General features: G+C 40.1%; 1 protein-coding gene across 9 annotated transcripts in view; it reads left to right on the top strand.

Annotated features, from left to right (window-relative positions):
- Positions 1-86: 86 nt before the first annotated feature.
- rabepk (Rab9 effector protein with kelch motifs) overlaps positions 87-19,090 on the top strand; it is a 31,902-nt gene continuing 12,898 nt past the window's right edge. For 2 of the 9 annotated variants that reach the window (XM_072565681.1, XM_072565689.1), the window contains exons 1-2: positions 281-306; positions 2,498-2,576. In XM_072565681.1, the coding sequence (XP_072421782.1) occupies positions 296-306; positions 2,498-2,576 (90 nt within the window). In that variant the 5' untranslated portion in view covers positions 281-295. Of the gene's footprint in view, positions 242-280; positions 307-342; positions 671-2,497; positions 2,577-19,090 lie in introns of those variants that run through there. The other 7 variants (XM_072565684.1, XM_072565685.1, XM_072565683.1 and 4 more) reach the window with 7 other exon arrangements.

Consider the following 19,090-nt stretch of genomic DNA (forward strand, 5'->3'; position numbering starts at 1 on the left):
TGACTTCACTTTTCACCTCGCCCTGAAATGCGATCATTCGCTAATGACTGCTTTGTGGTTCCTGAGGGTTGATCCCGTTCCATAAACCGCGCCGAAGCTCTAAGTGGGTCTATGCTCGGGAGTTTAACCCGACAGTCAGGCGCCTCCCTCTTCATCGGTTGGCTCGGTGGTAAAGTTGAAAGTTCAAGGGTTGCAGATTTCCTTCAACACCACTCGAGGAATAAGTCGTAAGGAACGAAGGGTACGAAGCTTTCGCGACGCAGACTTATTGTTGTGTTGATAGCGAGTAAAATAAATGCCGCATCGGTTAGTCTTTGAGGTCCTGAAGATTAGTCAATGGAATATCGGGGGATGTGGGAGAAGGGAGGTGGAAAGTGGACTCTTTCAATCTTGGCCTTCAAATCGCATTCTGGTGGTGCTGCTGGTATTTGATATCTTTCCAGGGACCCCACACTTATGAGATTATTTTTAATCTTTGTTGTATTCGTGTATTGTTGTGCGGAAGCAGATGTGACACTAAATTACACATCGATCTTCCCTGTTTAGAGAAGGTCGACGTTTGTTCAGGTATTCCCAGAGTGCTCCTTTTAAACCTGAAGAACATGAACAGGCTGATGTGAAAGCTTATAAAACGGGCATAAGTATCTAACATTTAATCTGCTCTTCTTTGGTAAGAAAGGCGCGAGGTTAAATCGATCGTGAAAGCGTGCAAACTAATAAAAAACAAGAAATAAAAAATGGAAAAGCAATTAATGTTTCGTGATTATACTGACTTGGCGTATCGGTGCATAATAGCAATTTGGTGCATGATGATAAGAACCTGGAAACATTGATTGTGATCTGTGAGAAAGACAGTGTAGACCTTCAAAAGGACATAGTTGAGAGTGAGTTGCTGGAAAAGCACAGGAGGGGCTCATTCCTGATGAAGGGCTCCGGCCCGAAACGTCAATTTTCCTGCTCCTCGAATGCTGCCTGACCTGCTGTGCTTTTCCAGCAACACACTCTGATCTCCAGCATGTGCAGACCTCACTGTCTCCTTCAAAAGGACATAGGCAGGGTGGTGGACTTGGCAGATAAGTGGCAGAAAATCAGACGATACGAAATAAAGGATACAATTCTAAAGAACGCGCGACTCGAGAGACACCTGAGTGTGCATAAATCAGATTGAGAGAGTGGTTGTTAAAGCATACAGTATCCTACATTTTATTGTTTGGAAGGATAAAATAGAAGAGCAACCAGATTATGTTAAACTTATATAAACATTGGTTTGGCTTCAATTACAGTACAGTACATTACATCCAGTTCTGTGTATTACACTCTAGAGAAGATGTGAAGGTAGAGAGAATGTAGAAAAGATTCATGAGAATAATTCCCAAGTTGAGGAACTCCAGTTATTTAATGGATTAGTGCTGTGACAATTGTTTTGCTTGAAGGCTCGGAGGAGCTTCATTAGATGCTATCAAAATCATGAGGGGTCTAAACAGAGTGGAGACGGGGGAAACTGTGGCCACTTGTGTGGAAGGTTAGAGAATAAGAAGGCATTGCTTTTGAGAAATTGGCAAAAATAACAATGGTGATATATATAACAAAAGTTTTCGATTGGTCCCATCGAGTGGTTAGGATATGGAATGCACTAGCTGAGAGTACAGTGAAGGCAGGTTTAATAAAGGCATTCAAAAGAAAGAATGTGCAGAATTAGAGGGAGAATGCAAGAGAACGTCATGAAGTAAGTTGCAAATTTTGGGAGCCACTACAGCATGATGGTTTGAATGGCCTTCTGTGAAACTGGAGTGAATAATACAGTGGTTGTCCCTCAACTGATATCAGAGTGAGACTTTGTGTGTTCATTTTTTAACTCCATAACAAGAATTGGTAAGAAATCTTGAATGAATGAGAAAACAGATTCAAAATTTCAGACAGCTGTTGACAGGTAGTTTACAACATGTACAGGCATCAATCGAAGTCATAATGCCAATGTCAGATTTTGTAAAGATGTGGAGATGTCAGTGTTGGACTGGGATGGACAAAATTGGATGTCACGTGACACCAGGTTATAAGTCCAGCATTCCTGATGAAGGGCTTGTGTCTGAAACATCGACTCTCCTGCTCTTCGGATGCTGCCTGATCTGTGCTTTTCCAGTGCCACTCTTTAGGACTCTGATCTCCAGCATCTGCAGTCTTTGCTTTCTCCTGTAAGTCATGCAGGTTTATTCAAAATCACAAGCTGTCAGAGTACTGCTCCTTTGTCAGGTAAAGTCTGACAAAGTTTTCACCTGACAAAGGAGCAGTGCTCCAAAAGCTTGTAATTTTACTAAATCTGTTGGACTATAACCAGGTGCCATGTGACTTCAGATTTTGTAAAAGTAGTAAATTACTTTATGGTCACATTGAGACTATAATATGTTGTGCTGTAGTTTGATTTCATGTTAATATTATTTAATGCAAGTAATTTTTACACATTGATAATGTAAAAGTTTAAGTATTCAATATCTGACAGTTTTATTCCAGATTTCTCAAAAGGCAATGGGATTGCTGACTGTCTTGGAGCCAGGGGAAAGACCCCAAATAGCAACATGGTAGGCTCTCAAAGCATGTGTATATTTAATCTGACTATATTTACGGGAATTGCAACTGTAAAATGGCACCTGTAAAACAGGGATAATGTCCCTACCTCACTTTTTTTTTCTTTTATTAATTCACATGGTCATCACTGGCTAGGCCAGCATTTGTTTCCCCTCCCTATTACTTTCGGTCTGGAGTCACGTGTAGGCCAGACCAGGTAAGGATGGCAGAGAACCAGGTGGGTTTTTTTTCCCAGAAATTGAGTGGTTTCGTAATCATTAGATTCCTAATTCCAGATTTTTATTGGAATTAAATTCCATAATTGCTATGGTGGAATTCAAAACTGGATACCCAGAAAATTAGCTGTCTGATGGATTAACACTCTAATGGGGACACACAGTGGCTTACTGGTGCTTTCTTCTGCTGTTACAACTATACATGAATTACAAGTTTTAGGAAGATGATATATAAATCTGTACAGTACTACTTGCCATTTCACTTAAAAAAGACACTAAAGAACATGCAAAAATATTTATGGAATTAAAAGCAGAAGATCTGTTTTCACAGGAGTTCTGTATAGCTTCTTGTTGGAACTCATGCTATTTGTGATGTATGTTATGATTTGAATTTAAATGTAAGGGTATGATCAAGAATTTCACATATGGAACAGAAATTAGTATGGTGGTAAATAGTGTAAAGGGTAACCAAAACTGCGTGAAGTCATCAAAACACTAGTTAACTGGGCAGAGCAGTGTAAGTTGGAATTCAGCCTAGTATAGGGATTTCAAGGCAAGGAATTACACTAAGTGGTTGGACTCTGTGTAAAGTATTAATGATCAGTATTAATGGTCCATATCCTCAGACCCCTGAAGGTAGCAGGGTAGGATAGCTAAAGTAGTTAAGAAGGCATATGGGATATTGCCTTTATTGGAGGCATAGAATAAAAGAGTAAGGAAGTCATGCAAGATCTGCATAAAATGCTATTGAAACCACAATTTGAATACTGTGGGCAGGTCTGGTCACTACATTATTTGAAGAATATACCTGTACTAGAGAGAGTACAGAGGACATTTATCTGGATGTTGCTTGGGCTGGAAGGTCTTAGCTGTGTGCAAATATTGGATATGTTGGGATTGTTTTCCTTAGAACAGCAGAAGTTGAAAAGGGAACCAGCTGGCAGTGTATAAGATTGTGAAGGGCATAGATAGATTGGATAGGAAGGCATTTTTTTCATTAGTAGAGGAGTCCAAAACTAGAGGATATAGGTTGAAGGTAAGAGGTAAAAAGCTAATGGGAGAGTTGAAATGTTTTTGTTCCACCAAGACGGTGGTAGGAGTCTAGAATTCATTTCCAGAGTCAAAGCTCTTGTAACATTTAAGCAGTATTTAGTTGTTTAGATACAGACAGTCACCAAGTTGTGAATGGGCTTTATTCTTGAGTTAGTTTTTACACAAATCGGAACACAATATACGACAATGTAAAACAGCTTTTCAAATGTATGAGAAAGTGCTCGTATGTTGGATTTTTAAAATTAATGTTAATACACCCTGTATTGAATGAGCGTTGGCCCATCGGATGTTTGTACATTTGGGATCCCCTGTGATTTGCATTGCCTTATCCTCCATGATTAAGGGCAAGAAAGCTGAAAATGGCATTCGTGCCATCAGATCTTTGTCTGGTATTCAATGGGTTGTTAGAAATGTCTATGAGACACCAAGGAAAACCTGTGTCTGTTGTCTTGACAAGACAAGACTGGTATCTGACCTAATAGAAGTACTAAACTGGGTGAAAGCTAACTACGATATTGGGCAGGAACTGAGGAATGCAGATTTGATGGTAAATCCACATTTGTCATGTGGGAATCTTTTAAAGGCTAGTTGGTTAGAGTTCAAGACCAACATACTCCTGTGAAAGTGAAGGATAAGGATGGCAAGATTTGGGAACCTTGGATGACAGGAGAAATTGTGAGCTTAGAAAGAAAAAGGAAACAAATGTAAGGCTTAGGGAACTGAAGTCAGACAGAGGTCTTGAGGAATATATAGAAAACTAAAAAATTCTTAAACATGGAGTTAAGGAGGGCTAAAAGGGGCCATGAAATAATCTTGCCAACAAGATTAAGAAAAATCCCAAGGATTTTTATATTTATGTAAAGAGCAGGAAGGTAGATAGGGAAAGTGCAGGTCTACTCAGAGGCAAAAAAGGGAATTTATGCAAGGAGCCGGCAGTGTGGGTGAGGTCCTTAACAACTACTTTGCGTTGGTATTCAAAGTGGAAAAAGACATGATGGATGGTGAGTCTAGGGAATGGTGTATTAATATTCTACAACATGTTGATGTAAAAATGGAGGAGCTGTTAGGTGCTTTGAAAGTCATTAGTGGTAGATAACCCAGGTCCTGATGGGATCTATCCCAGAATATTGAGGTAAGCAACGGATGAAATTGCTGGAATGTGGTACGAAATCTTTGTATCTTGTTTAGTTACAGATGAGGTCCCAGAGGACTGGAGAATAGTCAATATTGTTATTTTATTTAAGAAAGGAAACAGGAATATTCCAGGAATTTACAGTCTGATAACTGGCTTGGTTGTAGACGACAGAGAATAGTAGTGGAAAGATCTGTGACCAGTGGTGTTCCACAGGGATCAGTCCTAGGATCCCTTTTGTTTGTAATATATGTAAATAATTTGAAAGAGAATGTAGGTGCTCTGATTAGTAAATTTGTGGATGACACAATGGTTGGGGGAGCTGCAAATAGTGAGAAAGACTGCCAGATTGTATAGATTGGCTGGAGACTGGTCGGAGAAATGACTGGATTAAATTCTGGCAATGCCAAAATGTGAGGAGATGCATTTTGGAATGTGTAATGAAAGAGGGAAGTATACAGTAAATGGCAGATCCCTTAGCATTAATATACAGAGGGATCTAGGCTTACAGGTCCACAGTTTCCTGGAAGTGGAAACGCAACTGGATAAGGTAGCCAAGAAGGCGTATGGAAATGCTTGCTTTCATCACCCAGGGTGTAGAGCATACAAATTGGCAAGTCGTGTTGCAGCCGTAAAGAACTTGAGTAAGGCCACATTTGGAATATAACAGAGTTCTAGTCAATGTGCTACCATAAGGTTTTTAGATTAGATTAGATTCCCTACAGTGTGGAAACGGGCCCTTCGGCCCAACAAGTCCGCACCGACCCTCCAAAGAGTAACCCACCTAGACCCATTTCCCTCTGACTAATGCACCTAACACTATGGGCAATTTAGCATGGCCAGTTCACCTGACCTGCACATCTTTGGATGTGGGGGGAAACTGGAGCACCCAGAGAAAACTCACGCAGACACGGGGAGAATGTGCAAACCCCACACAGACAGTCGCCCGAGGCTGGAATCGAACCTGTTGTGGAGGCTTTGGAGAGGGTACAGAAAAGGTTTACCAGGATGTTGCCTAGTTTGGAGGTATTAGCTATGAGTTGAGATTGAAATAAGTCAGTTGTTTTCATTTGAACCACGGAGGCTGAGGGGCAACCTGATTAGGCTTACAAAATTATAAGAGGCATGGATAGTTGGAGTCTTTTACCCAGGGTAGAAATGTCAATTATTAGTGGACATAAGTTTATGATAAAAGGAGGTAAGTTTAAAAGGGATGTGAGGGGCAAGTTTTTCGCATAGAGGGTGGTAAGTGACTGGAATGCACTGCCAGAGGAGGTAGTAGAAGCAGATACAATAGCCATGTTTAAGAAGCATCTTGACAGATATGTGATAAGCAGGGAATAAGTGGATATGGACTGAGGTAAAAGATCTTTAGATTAGAAGGGTATGTGTTGACAGGCTTGATGGGCTGAAGGGCTTGTTCCTGTGCTGTAATCTGGGAAGCTACCGCTCATCTAAGCCAGAGATTCAACATTACATCCAATCTGCAAGCACCGCCATTGGACACCCAAGGATGACAGTCTTCGACAACTGTGATGTCCATGCTGATACCAAGATCCTGTGTATAAGGCAGTCATCCTTCTATATAGTTCCGAAACTTGAACAAAATATAAATGCCACCTTAAGGCCCTAAGATTGCCATCAAAGTCAACTAGATTTGAAACATTAGCTTGCTTTCTCTCCATGGATGCTTCCTGACTCACTGTGATCTTCAGCACTTTTTTTGTTTTCAGTACAGATTCCAGCATCTGTGGCAATTTCCTCCTACACTGTTTGAGAAGGACTCTCCACTTCAGCTAGGCTAACTGATTTGGAGAAAGCTCCTTTATGAAGGGAGACAATTCTTTGATGTACACAGGTGAAGTGGTGCTTTCAAACAGTTGTATGGATGTCAATGTTCAGTTATTCAGTCAGTCTGAAGATTTCACCATACATATTACTGAAGGAAATTTTCCTGCTTTATTGGAAATAACATGGCTGGAGAAAATCAAAGGGCTGAAATAAATCGTTTGTCAGATTGATCTGCCAGAAACTGATCTACCAGACTTTTTAAAGAAACATGCCAGTATTTTGTTAGGGATCTGGGAAGCATGGAAAAGATCTGTCAAATTAAAAATCAAGGATGAGAATCAAGCAAAATGTTGCAAGGCTAAATCTTGGCCCTGTGCAATCAGATGAAAGGTTGAGGCTGAATTAGAGGTACTAGTCAAGATGGGAGTCCTTGAACCTGCAAAAATTAGTGATTTGGTCACCCCTATTGTACCAGTAACACAACTGCTGTGAATTTAGAATTACGTTTAGAATTAGAATTCCTACATGTAGAAACAAGCCCTTCGGCCTAACAAGTCCACACTAAATCTCCAAAGAGTAACCCCCCCCAGACCTATTCCCCTATCCTATATTTACCCCTAAGTAATGAACCTAAACAACACATCCCTGAACACTATGGGCAATTTAGCATGGCCAAATTACGCCCATAGCTCGCACTTCAATCAGAAGTCACGCTGGCTTTCAGGAAGAATTTCCTCAGAGACTGAGAGAAGATGACAAGCAAGGATTTGGGTGATCTTTCTAGCAATGGAGAATAAGGAGATTCCTTGGTAATTCCTACAGCCTACTTGTCTCCTTTCATGAAGTTAATGGTGTGGTGGTTGCATTCCTGAGATCAGTTGGGGTTTTCTTTTTGTCCCAGATCTTCAGAACAGTTAATGGAGATGAAGGATAAGCTCTGCTCCTCCAAGTTTGAACATCTTTTCTGGAATCCTGCCACTCCTGGCTCTTCTATTATCAATGTGTCTAATGACAGCTTCAACTTCGACATACTAGGTCGGAGTCCAAGACCATCTGGAGGAAGTTGGGGATTTCCTCATACACATGCTCGTTGACAATTGCACCAAGGTTTCGGAGTTCTGTGAAGTGTTCCCTCCTTTGGAGGCTGATGTTATCTCTGCCTTTCAAAAGGGTTCCATCCTTATTTTGCATTAGTTTGAGACCAAGGATGTTTGGTCCATATATTACCTTGAAGGTACTGAAGAAAATCTGAGTGGTGTGCTTGTCAGCAAGGAGTTACAGCTCCTTAGCTTTCTTAGTCCACCATTGGTTCTTGATTTCTCTAGATCTTCTTTGTAAGTCTGCTTTTGCTGTTTGGTGACATCTCCTTTTGACTTGTTGGTGATGTTATTTTGCCAGACACAGAGTGCTAAATGCCTTCCTAACCAATCTGTCTACCTGTCCTCTTCTAGTGGCAAGGAAATCCATGTTGGTAAAGTCTGAGGGGAGAAGCCAGATGAACCACAGTGCAAAACAAGTCCTTGGTGGTGACTCAGACAGAAGATACTCATGTGATTTCAATTATTGCAACAATACCTGAAGGTTGCAACAGAGTGAGAGCCTCCAGTTGGTGAGGTTTCCTTGCCTCTGGAACTAATCTGGTACCTGACATCAGCAAGAACAGAGGAAGGGTGACCAGATTTAGAGAAATATTCTGTGGTCCAGTCAAAGAGAATTTGTGGTCTTATCTGATCTAGCCATGTATCAAAGTTTGGCGAATGCCAATTAACACGGTTTAAATGCTTTGCAGCAGTCAATAATAAAGAACAGCAGAAACCCCAAACTCTAGTTGAGGAGTTTCAAAATGCTTAATCTTCCATTAAATTAAATTGAAGAATGATGTCATTGTCCAGTCCATTCCCCGACCAACTTTTGAAAGCTATTGAACTGCTGCAAACGTTGCTTTTCTATTTGTCAGTGTTTTTTGATGGTAGAGAGATACCTTTTGCTCAATATTTAAAGAAAGCTAAAATTGCTGTTTATCTCAAAAGATTTGACATATTTAAGATAAATGTAGCACATCCATATGAAACACAACATTTCCTCCATAGTAATCTATAATTGTTGGCCTTGCGTTTTGAATATTATAAAGAAGCAATTGATTTGAGCTGTGGTTGGATTGCAACCAATCACGGTAAGAAATGATAATTTACAGGAGATTGTGTCCCACTGTGAATAAATGTATAAGTTTATGCAGAATTTAATGTAGCAAGTGCAGTGATTGTAACAAGATCAGCTAACTGGACCTGATTTGAGGGAGGAGTGGGTGGGAGGCTGTTAATCTGGTCTGAGCGGGAAGCCTGGCTGACATAACAAAAGGGGAATGTCAGAGATGCTGACACTTTAGTACTGCCTCATTCAGAATCAGCTATCAAAGTAAATAAATAATAAATACTCTGTTCATGTGTAAATAAAGGGTGACTTGGTAACAGATACTGGCCTCTGTGGAGTTATTTCAGGAGTAAAATACAGTCCTGAGGAAACTCATTCGCAACAGTCAGCTTTGCTTACATGACACATTTGTTTGGGAAGCTTGACTCATTTGACCTTACATTGAGATGTCGAAAGAATGTGGTTTTTTTTCCAAGCAAATGCCATGTAGCAGACAAAAAGCAATAAGCAGTTCACTTGACAGCCTGTGGAACTGCAGCTTTTTCAGTTATTAGGAGCCTAATTTTCTGATGCGCGAAGTACGAAAACTATCCAAGAATTGACATAGTTAAGAAATATTACAACCCCAAGCCACCTCTAATTCTGTGACGTAATCATTTTTACTTGGCAATTGGAAAACCAGGGGTATCTGTAGAAGAATTATTGACTAGGTTAAGACTGCTGGCAGTAGAGTGTGACTGCTTTAACCCTTAAAATGCATGGAGACCATCTGAGTTATGTGGAACTAATGATGTAACTATGCAAAAATGGCTATTAGCTGAAGCCCAACTGGACTTCAATCAGGCACTACAACTGGCTTTGTCATTGGAAAATGTGACAAGTGGAGCATATGAATTGCAGGGTATTTCAATGGAAGTGGACACCTTCATCAATCTGACTGAGTTTGGGAACACTACTGATTACAAGCAATTGCATTGCCTCACTCAGGACATATCCTAATCAGGGAAACTCTAAGTCGGCCCACAGCAAAACCTCAAGACAAGTCAAGCCTCGGCCAAAATCATTTAAAACTTTCTTTGGAATCATGACCAGCAAGCCATAGTTGCTGCCAGTATGCGGACTCGAGACAGCAAAACAGTCCTACTAAATCTAATTTCAGTAAAATAACTCATAAGCTGGTATCCAGGAGAGGTCTTACCCTGGAAAGTCCATTTACATCTGGTTCAGAACAGTTAAATTGCTTAGCAACATACAAATCAGAACCAGTCAAGATAAAACACATGGCTCAATGATTATCTGCTTCTGATAGAGGTTGATACAGGTGCAGCTGTACCATGCTAACAAAAAACGCTCTGGACTCTAGCTGTCAAGTTTGTGTAAGACCTCAGCCAGGCTGAGAACCTATACCTGGGCACCTTTGCAGGTTAAGAGTACAAGTTTAGTTCTGAATTCCTATGAAAAGCCTTTGGTTCGGTTCCCAGTGACTGAAGTAAAAGGCTAGAGCCTAAATTTGATGGGATGAAATTGATTGCAAGAGATTCTCTTAGCTTGGTTCAACATTTTTCTATTAGAAAATGGCTGCCTCAGTGACGTCTTCCAGGAAGATCTGAGACTATCAGAGGAGCCAAGGCCACCTTGCATATTGACCAAGAAGCAATTCCACAATTCTGCAAGGCCCATCCAGTACCATTTGCCTTACAGGTAAAGCTAGAGGCAGAAATCAGAAGGCTGGAAAATTAAGGAATCATCAAACCAGTCCACTTTGTATAATTGGAAGCATCAGTTCTCCCGATTTGCGTTTGTGAGGATTTTAAACAAACGGTAAACTGCTTTTCTCAGCTGGCTAAATTCCCATACCCTCACATAGAGGATGTAGACACAAAGGTGGCAGGAGGGCTGTCCTTCACACAGATGGACATGAGCCTTGCTTACTTGTGAGGATTCCCAGATGTAGGCTACAGTTAATACCCATAAGGATCTGTATGAATATTCAAGACTGCCATTTGGGTCTGTTCAATTTTTTTAGGGATTGATTTAGAACAATATGCAAGGTCTGCCTCCGGATACCATTTTCCTAGATGATGCACAAATAACAGGGAAAGCTAGTAAGGAACACAGGGAATGTGAATATCATCCTAAGGGGATCTTTCCGAAGCGTACGCTGTTTCTCCCAGGCAGGAAAATGTGTTTTCCAGGCACTTCAAGTGACCTACTGTGCCAACAAGACACTAGTTGGAACATAAAGTGAGGGTGATTAAAAGTGTCTTAACTCGTATGTCTGTCCAAGAGCTAAGGTCATTTCTTGGGCTAGTAAATTATTGTGGACAGTTCATACATAACCTGGCTTCCATCCTGGCACCTTTTACATCAACTAAAAACCCTTGGAAATGGTTGTATAGACAAATCCTAGCTGTCAGTGAAATAAAGAAACAACTATCATTCTCTTAGGTGTTGGCATACTATGATCTCAAGAAAGATTTGGCATTGACATGTGATGCTTCCCCATAAGGCATTAGAATGGTAATAGCTCATAGGTGGCCCAGTGGAGAGGAATGACCAATAGCAGTGGAGATGAATGACCAAAGGATTTTGGCTAATGCAAAACATATATATGCCTAGATCGAGAAAGAAAGATAGGCAGTCAGATTGGAGTAAGGAAGTTCCACCAATATAGTTATGGATGAAAATTTGTGACAGGCGCACACCACAAACCCCCTACTTGGTCTGCTTTAAGAGGACAACTCATAACTTTGGGCCACATTCAGCAGTGGGCTTTAATACTAAGCATTTATAGTTACAAGTTAGAACACCATCCAGGGCGTCAAGTAGCTAATGTGGATGCAATTAGCTGCCTCCCTTTAACACATACACCACCAACTGTACATCCAATGGAAGAGTCTGTAATGATACTAAATTTCCTGAACACGTTCCCAGTCACAGCTGACAGTATCAGACTTTAGAAGCAGAAAGATCCAGTCCATCCAAAACTGAAACAACTGCTATTAATGGGGGAATACAAAGAGCCATCACAACTAGAATTGAAGCTTTTTTGAAGCTGGAGAGCCCAGCTCAAGGTAGAGTGTGGCATATTGTTGTGGGGAGCCAAAGTGATTGCCCCAAGCAAAGGTCACTGTCAAATACTGGCTGAACTCCACCAGGGCAATCCAGGGGTCTCCAAAATGAAGATTGTTGTGAAAAGTTATGTCCAGCCTGGATACAGACAAAGCCATGTTGGTGGGATAATGCCTGGAGTGCCAACAGGGACAAGTGTTACCGCCAGCAACTCCTCCACATCATGGGAATGGCTGGGTGAACCAGCAAACGGTTAAACGGCAACAATTGCAGGTCCTTTGCAGGTTCAGCGTTCTTAGACATTGTAGATACCCATGCAAAGAAGTTGGTTGTGTATAGAGTCCGTTCATAAACATGGGGGCAATAGAAAAACTGCACATCTTTTCCAATACATGAACTCCTGGAAGTTTTGGTCATAAATAACAGACCATAATTTACCAGCAAGGAATTTGGGTATTCCTAAAGTCTATGGGATTCAACAAAAAAGGACAGCTCCATACTACCCAGCATCCAATGGACTGACAGAAAGAGCAGTCCAAACTTTTAAGGTTAGCTTGAAGAAACAGACTGCTGCTTCACTAGATACTAAGCTGTCACAGTTCTTATTTGACTGCAGGCCCACCCCACATGTAATTACAAGGATAGAACTAACAGGGTTACTAATGGGGAGAAGATTTTGCACCAGGTTAACTGACTTTCCAGGACCTGAGAGTCGAAGGTGAAACAGCATCAGGAACACCAGTGCCAGACATCAGGCTCCACCAAATGAGAGACCCAGTTTGGTACAGAGGACAAGGTTTGGTGTAAGAGTAATGGAACTGGCCCCACGTGAGTAAGAGTTCTGGTTGAAGTGAGGTCAGGACCAGTGACATGTAAAGTTTGATCAGACGCAATAGTCTTGAACAAGCAGGTGGACTATATGAAAGCTGCAAATTCACAACCAGTGTTAAGGCCTCACACAACAACCTCAAAATAAAGCTTTGACAAAGGGTCAGTTAGACTCGAAACGTTAGCTCTTTTCTCTCCTTACAGATGCTGCCAGACCTGCTGAGATTTTCCAGCATTTTCTCTTTTGGTTTCAAAATATCACGCATTGTCAAATCCACAGAATCCGAAACGGATGTGATGGATGTAGCTGCTTTGACACCTTTTGCCATTGGAAGAAAACAGGGAAATTGTGCTGAGGTACTCCTGGCGCAAGAGGCAAGTTCCTGTGCGTTACCCGCTGCCTGTATTGGACACCATGTTAGAGGACACTGAAATGGTGCTAAAATGTCCAAGGACGGCTCTCCAAGAAAAAGGACCGGCGTATGTCCTCAGACTCAGAGAGTGGGATGTAGTAATTGTGACGAGGGCAGCCAACAGGACATCTTGGAATGTGTTCCCTGATTGAGGCTGTTAATCTGGTCCAATCGGGTTGTCTTGGCTGATATCTAGAAAGGGGATGTTAGAGATGCTGACGTTCTGGTAGCTGACTCTGAATGAGACAGGACTAAAGTCAAGGACTGTTCATGTTTAAATAAAGGGTGACGTAGTGTTGGATATCAGCCTCTATGGAGTTATTTCAGCATGGACTAAAGGGTAGTTCCCTCTGTCCCATGACTCATTAGCAGTTTCCCGTGCCAATTTCCCTGTCCTTCCTTTCACTATATCTCAAAGGGCTACTGTTCCATGGGTGCCAGTCACCATATAGTTCCTCACCTTAATTTCTGTTGTTCATGAATGAGTCTTTGTGTCCTTAATCACAAAGGTTACCAGATGTAAGAACAATTCTTTCCTCACTTGGAATTCACCTAGGGGTCCACTTCTATAGGATTTGCTGGATTCATGTCAAGTGGGAGAACATCAAAAATTTTAATCCAGGGTCCTATTACAAATGTATATTTTTGTAGGACAATTTCTCTCAATTGATTGGGTGCTATCCTGTATGCTGGAAACTTTTGTTTATTCAGTGTTCCTCCAATGCGAATTGGCTTTAACTTGATTTAAGAATTTAGACCATTATTTATAAGGAATGCAAACTTTCCATACCTGTATTGGGTATAACGCAATTCTGGTCCCATTAATTTAAATGGTTAGGCTATTGAGTGATTTTCTTATAATGTGAGATCGCACAAGAATGGAACTATCATATTATATCATCACTGACTGTAATATTATTGGACTCAGCATGGTTTTGTGGTGTACTGTCAATTTGAGTTTGGTTTGAAGGAAATTAAAAACTCTTCTGCATCACAGCTAGCATTTTAAATCTAAAGCTCTCGAGGATTATAAATCAGGAGGGACATGGATAAGGTGAATAGCCACAGTCTTTTTCCCAGGGTGGGGGGTGTCCAAAATTAGAGGGCATAGGTTTAAGGTGAGGAGGTAAGATTTAAAAGGAAGCTAAGGGCAACTTTTTCACACAGAGGGGATGACATGTTTGGAATGAGCTGCCAGAGGAAGTGGTGGAGGCTGATACAATTATAACATTTAAAAGGCATCTCGATGGGTATATGAATAGGAAGGGTTTGAAGGGATGTGGACCCAATATTAGCAAATGGGACGAGGTTAGATTGGAATTTCTGGTTGGCACAGATAAGTTGGACCAAAGGATCTGTTTCCATGTTGTACTCTATGATTAAAGTATCTTATATACTGAAATAATAGTTGACCTCGTGTAAAAGTAGAGTCCTTATTTTTGGCCAGAAAATCTGGAATTTTCCATATCTCATGTAAGATTCAACCCAAGTTCTTCACAGATAAGATCGGCATTTATGAGTCAGTGTGCCAGTCGACCCGCTCGACTGCAGGTCTTCCACTTGCTGGCCTTCGTGCTCTGCTCCAGGTTTTCAGAATTACTGTAATTCATCGTGTTTTTGTTCTTTATTCATTTAGAGGTCAGTTGGGCTTCTGCAAGTGATATGGTATGATTTTTGACGGGCATGTTTCTCAGCCCCTCAAAAGTAGTATCCATGTAATAGTCATTAACTTAAAATGTAGTCAAAAAATGTACTATTACTCAAATACATACAATATGAAATATGGTATGTTCAGATATTTAAATGTAAAATATTAACATTTAAAGATATATCAGTGAAAATATTTATAATATACATTTTTAGGGTAAACATTTCTGAATGAGATGTCGCATCATTCCTCTTCCTTTTTGATATTAGGAACAAACCTTCTGGAAACTGAGCAGGGTATTCCACTTATCCATGAATCCAATCCAAACATTTGGAGAAAACTCAAATACTTTTCAATATAAATCACTACGCCCTACACAATACCCTTAAGCGAATATTTATATGTCAAAGACTGGATTGGAATTCACAACTTTCTGACCAAGGTTTGCATATATGACATCCGAATGTCCCACATACTGTAATTTAAAGGATATTGATATCCATACTAAAAAAGAACATATTAATTAAACTAAATTAATTTGTTTTAACTTGGCAAAGGCATTAATAATATTAGGCTGTAAAGAAATATTAAAACTTTTTAAATCATATAAGTTTTGATAAGTATTAATAATACATAAGTTATGCACTGATAATGACATCAAAAGAATTTTCATTTTTAACAATTAAAACAACCTAGAATATCATCAGGAGCCCAGAAGTAATTTAAGTCCATCACAATATGTTGAACATAGTTAGCTTTTATTTAGTAACAATAAAACAAAGTTGCATTTCATATCCAAGTTTAAAGCACAAACTTGAAAAATTACAGTTGCATTTCGTGTTGATAAGCTTCCAGTTAAAGGCTGTGACTTTTTGAATATAAAATCATATATACATGAGTAGTGGGTTTCGGTGATAGTTTACCTTCTTTTCTACTTTGGATTCTTTGTTTCTTGAACCGTCTTTTCCTTCATGTGCAGTAGATTTCTTCTATTCTGCTATAACTGCCATTCGAAGATTAAACTATTGATTTGACTTGTAGTGCATTCACCTTTTATTTCCATTTTGATTTCTTATTTTCAATCCTTAAACACAATCAATTACTGAAAATAGTCCATATATCTTCAAGAGCTCCCCACAACTTCCCAGATGTGAGTGGGAAAAGTTCAATATTAAGTTGCTTATTATAAAGATGAGCTTATTTTATTGGCCAGTAGTCAACAATCAAAATTACCAATTTAATCCCGACATCAATTTCCAAAGCATCATTTGACTAAAAACCTTTGACAGAAACAATAATAGCCAGATTTTATTTTTTGTCTGAAACAATAATCCATATCTTTTATTTTTTTCCTTGAGCCTAGATCACTATGAGTAGAGTTTCTTTCTAATAGCAATTCTCTTTCTAGTTTGTAAATAGTTCATGAATGGGTGACTTGACCAAAAATTGTAACACATTAATCGACCTTTGTTCTTCATTTTTTGGTCTGGCTTTAAGTTGAGTTGGTATTCCCAAAATGTGAGAATACCAAATAAAATCTGAGAATGCAATGGTTAATTCATCAGTATTATTCTTGCATGCACATGTTTCTGCTTATCGTAGAACACAAGCCTGAAGGCACTATATTTAACCAATTTATATTTTTAGTGAACCAATGAGCTGACGCTCACCATATTACAACTCCAGTATACAAAAGGCACATACAAATGTGACAGAGCATTAGAAAGAGTTTACATGTCCATCCAGGACCTTTCTATCTTTGTGCCAATGTAGTCACCATCCAAGAAATTAATAACTGTTAAACCAACCTTTAAGTAGCAAATACTACTGTTTACATTAGCAAGTCATTAAGAATTTCAAGCTAGAATATTGCAGTTGTCCCAACTGCAGTCTATGAAATCAGTAGAGAGTGGAAGTTAATACTTGGATTTTTCTAGTTTCTGTGATTTATCAAATTGTTGTGGTTATCAGCTGTGACTCAGTTTGAAGTTTATAGATTCAGGTAACTTTCCAGAGTCACAAGCACAAAATCTAAGCTGATATTTGAAAATTGGAGTTGCTGTCTTTCAAATAATGCTTTAAACCTAGCTGGCATTCAATTTCTTGGGTGAATGTAAAACAGTGTAACTAATGCAGGTTATTGTTCATCATTATATTGCTGTTTGTGGGAGTTTGACCGAGATTTAGAAGCAGATTCCTTTCCTGTTAAAAATATGCCAATCTCAGCAATGAATATAGTTAATGACACAACCTTAATTGCCCTCTGCAGCAAATAATTCCACAGACTGACTACACTCTGAGAGAAGTTCCTCCACATCGCTGCCTTGCTACTGTACTTGTTTCCTACGTTAAGCAATGGCTACACATTAAAAGTACTTTGTTTGTTGCAAAGCAGTTCGGAAAATCTCAAGATTGTGAAACCTGCCGCATAATTGCAAATTATTACTTCTATATACTTACTGAGCTATTGAGGCATTTCAATATACATTACAATTGTGGATTCTTGAATGGAGGATACTCTCTGAAACTCCTTCCACCTTCTCATGCAAATTTAAAACAATGTGACCTTTCTAGATATGACAATGTTTTTACTTCCCTTAACAGAAACTGAATACTTTTGGTGGAATACGTTGCTATATTTTAACAAATTATTGTTGTACATTATTATCCATGTTCTTGTCTGTTTTCCGTACGCATTAATATCCTGATTCTGATTGTAATCTTAGGACAAGGACAAAACGGAGGTGAGACACTCGCCACAAGGCACAAAAACCAAATGGTACAAAAGCAAAATATTGCTGGAAATCTTAAAAACAAAACAGAAAATGCTGGAAATATTCAGCAGTTTAGGCAACATTTGTGAAGAGAGAAGCAGTTAATGTTTTTGTTTATCAACCTGGTAATGAAAACTAGAGAAATGTTTAAAACATTTAACAGGGCTAAGAAGGTACAGACAGAAGGAAAGATGCGGGAAGGTCTATGAGCGATTGGAGGACAGGTTAGACTAAGTTACAAAAGAGATGATGAAGCAAAGCACAGATAATCTGATGACCATGTGTCATCACTAAGTCATAGCAATGTGAGGATTAGCGGAAATCTTAAAAGCTATATGCCTATCCTTTTTGGTGCAACATCTACTGGCCAGCAAAGGAAAACATGGTGGAAATTTCTGGTGGAAATGTATGATATCAAGAATTCTCCAATGTACAAATGTATACAACAGTATATTGGATACAAACATTTTCTGTACCACTTCATAAAACTTACTTAACCAACCTTCTACTCCGTTGCTTGACAAAGATAATATATCATTTTTACTTGTAGTGCCAAAGCTAGCAGTATTTGATCCACAGTTTAACAGGCCTTTTTCTCAACTTTTACCTTATACCCCTTCATCAGTTGTGTTCAGTTACTCCATTAATATAAGGGCAAACAAGTTGGAGAGCATACTAATGAGGGTCGGGTTTGTGGTGTGGAAAAGCAGGTCAGGTAGTATCTGAGGAGCAGGACGTTTCGGGCATAAGCCCTTCATCAGCAATGAGGCTTGTGGGCCAGGGGCTGAGAGATAAATGGGAAACGGTTGAGGTTGGGGGAAGGTAGCTGAGAATGCGATAGGTAGATGAAGCTGAGGGGGAAGGTGATAGGCCAGAGAGGTGGGTGGAGCGGATAGATGGGTAAGGTGATGGACAGGTCAGGAGGGTGGTGCCAAGTTGGAGGCTTAGGACTGGGATAATGTGGGTTGAGGGGAAATGAGGAAACTGTTGAAATCCACATTGATCCCCTGTGATTACAGGGTCCCAAGGCAGAATGTGAGGCATTCTTCCTCCAAGTGTCGGGTGGTAAGGGTTTAACGATGGAGGAGGCCCAGGGCCTGCATGTCCTTGGTCGAGTGGGAGGGGGAGTTGAAGTGTTCAGCCATGGGGCTGTGGGGTTGGTTGGTGCGGGTGTCCCAAAGATGTTCTGTGAAATGATCCTCCAGTTGACGTCCTGTCTCCTCAATGTAGAGGAGACTACATTGGGTGCAACGGATACAATAGATGACATTGGAGGTACAGGTAAATTTCTGTCTGATGTGGAAGGATCATTTTGGACCTTGGACGGAGGTGAGGGGAGTGGTGTGGGTGTAGGTTCTGCACTTCAGCGGAGGAATTGGGAATAGGGGATGGCGTTTTTGCAGGCGATAGGATGAGAAGAGGTGTAGTCT

The sequence above is a fragment of the Chiloscyllium punctatum genome, chromosome 49, assembly GCF_047496795.1.
Source record: "Chiloscyllium punctatum isolate Juve2018m chromosome 49, sChiPun1.3, whole genome shotgun sequence".
NCBI classification, from domain to species: domain Eukaryota; kingdom Metazoa; phylum Chordata; class Chondrichthyes; order Orectolobiformes; family Hemiscylliidae; genus Chiloscyllium; species Chiloscyllium punctatum.